Raw genomic sequence first — 2669 nt, forward strand, 5'->3', positions numbered from 1 at the left:
GAAAAAAAATGTTGCATGCTACTGATTGATCTTTGCAATGCTAATTTTAATTACTGGGAGCGCTTCAAAGCTTTTGAACACCTTAGAACCGGAAAGTCTGAAACTGCATTAGTTTCGGCCGCCATTGCAAGGAAAGGAAGGTTGCAGCTGGATCGGTGCTGGACATCACCTTACGCCCATGTACAGAGCTTTTTAAGCTTTTTTAAATTTGTTTTTATAGACGCGTGCAGAGTAAAACTCTCTTTTACCGAACAGTGCTCGCCAGAAAGAGCTTTTTTCACCTTGTGCATGTAATGTATATGGAGCTTAAAAAAGCACAGCAAAGTTGAAGAACTTCCGAGTTTTTTACTAACGCGGTTTTAAGAGTAGTTTTAAATATCATTAGCTTCGCCCGGTTTGGAAGCATCTGGATCAGAGCTTTCACTTCATGCATACCGAGCGCAAAAAAATAACCGCACGCTTCGACTATTATCATTTAGATCGGCGCAGGGCATCAATCGCTTTGACCGCGTGAAGAGCTTTTTTAAGCTTTCTTTACATTTAGTACAGACTCGAGTAGAGTAAAAATTTCTTGACACTGGTCTATTTGATTGTTATAGAAGCGTCGCCTGATCACTTGCCACCCCATTAGTGCTGAGAGCACCATGTTAATACGCTTTCTCTGGAATCTCTGATATTATTTGCTGTCATGGTTCGATAGTTTCGTCACAGGTCCGTAGGGTCTGTCGGGTTTGTAGATCTAAAATAGAAATAGAAATAAATAGAGTAAGCACTGCGGCCAGCAAGTTTATTGTGTCCTCAGCTCATTACAACACTGCATCTATGTAGTCCCAAACACACTATAAATTTTTGAATAAACCCTATGGGCAGGGAGTGTAAGAGCTCTTCTCTTGGCCAAAAATAGCGAAATAGATCGCTTGACTAGATCCCTAGCTTATGCCAGAGACCTCTTAGCCTACAATGACGCTTCAAAATACCTGTAATAATCCCTAAACTCTCCTTGAATAGGTTTATGAGAACCCTATATTTCTTTAGATTGCACCCCCCAATGCAGTTCCCTCAGTTTGGTATTTTCATTTCTATTATCGTGTTTGGACCTACCACAAGGAAGGGTTCAGATCCTGTCGGGGTCGTCGTAGCAGTCATTTTGGCTCATGCATCGTGGTTGGATAGCATTGTTCTCAGCCAGGGCATTAAGCTCCTCTATACACTCCACGACCAATGAAAAATTGACCTCAAGCGTGAGAGAGCCAAGAGTACCGCCTAATATAAGGATCCTCTCACTTAGATTTAGGGATTTTTACCAAGTTAAATGGTTACATTTTCGTATAAATAATTTGATTAATCAAATTTACCTATTTGATAAATTCTTTTCTATTTCCTCCATAGCTGATGACGCCTATGACCCCTTCGATTGCGAAAAGATGCAACAGGTGAGGGAGAAAATTATTTGTCTTAGCGTATGCGTGGCCAAGAAGTTTGATACCATCGATGAGAATGGCAAACTAAAACGTGATGTTATTCTAGCAGAAATGCGCAAGCAAATCGGTGACGTACAATGGAAGAAAAACGCTGTGGAAGGCTATGTTGACAAATGTCTGGCTGAGGTAAAAGTACGGCATGAGCAACGCGAGAAGGAAGGCAGACTGGGTCAGGGTTGCAGTCGTAATCCATTGACCTTCCAAAACTGTATGTGGCGTGAATTCTGGAACGGTTGCCCGGCAGAATTGCAAGTCGACTCGCCAAAATGTAATAAATTGCGTGAACGCACTACGGCTGGTAATACACGATTCTTCGGTAAACATTTAATCTACAAATACTATCCCAGCCCATATGATGGTGAGGGTGTGGGTGGTATATGAGTAGGGTATAACGATATGCATATAAAAATTTTTTCAATTGAAAAGAATTTAGTGTTATTGAAAAACGGCAAATAAATCAAATGAAAGCAATTAAAAAGTGTAATAAAAATCGTTTTACTCTAATAGAAAATATTTTCCACTGACTACACCCGCAGCTCACTCATCTAAATATTCATTGAATTCGGCATTTAATGCATACAGTTGCAGCAATAAATCTACGTGTACAACAACAAGAAATATACTATGTATGTATGTAGTTTTCGCGCATATATTCAAAATCCTTTCGGCTGCATCCAACCATAGTTGCACTCTCATTTGCCTATCAAAGGCCGTGCGAGTGCATTGTAAGCTGCCATTGCAGGCAGCTTCAGCATCAGCTTCAAATTGAATATGCATGCAAATGCGTCAGTAGCCATCAGCATACCGGCATACCGGCACACCGGCCCATCGTTCCTTGCCGCTTTTGACTCTTTGTGTCCATTTGGCAAAGCGGCAGCCATCCGTTTGTGATATCCGGCATTGCAACAAATTGACTTAACAGCGTCCTTATGATTAAGTGCACACTTTTGGTTGAGTTTTTTGTTTTAGCGCCAAGGGGGTTTCTGTTTTAGTGTTCCGTATTTTTTTTTTCTTCGTTTTCCTGCAGTTGTGCGTTTGCTGCTGCAGTCGATTAGAGTGAAATTTTTTGTTAAAGCTTTCAGTGATTTTGTGTGCTTTTTTTTGTGTACATATTTAGTCAGCAACCAGTCGCAAAACCAAGCAAACAACTAACTCAGCAGCACCCGCCAACCAACTAACCTACCAGCG

General features: G+C 41.0%; 1 protein-coding gene across 1 annotated transcript; it reads left to right on the plus strand.

The window, feature by feature from the left end:
- Positions 1–1389: 1389 nt before the first annotated feature.
- LOC108371706 (uncharacterized) lies at positions 1390–1965 on the plus strand (the record flags this gene model as incomplete). Its single annotated transcript, XM_017627313.1, has 1 exon — positions 1390–1965. A coding segment is annotated over one exon (473 nt), but the record flags the coding sequence as incomplete, so codon positions are not given.
- Between the last annotated feature and the right edge of the window lie 704 nt (positions 1966–2669).

Source organism: Rhagoletis zephyria, unplaced genomic scaffold (assembly GCF_001687245.7).
Source record: "Rhagoletis zephyria isolate East Lansing unplaced genomic scaffold, Rhagoletis_zephyria_1.1 Rzeph_scaffold_05160, whole genome shotgun sequence".
Lineage (NCBI taxonomy): Eukaryota > Metazoa > Arthropoda > Insecta > Diptera > Tephritidae > Rhagoletis > Rhagoletis zephyria.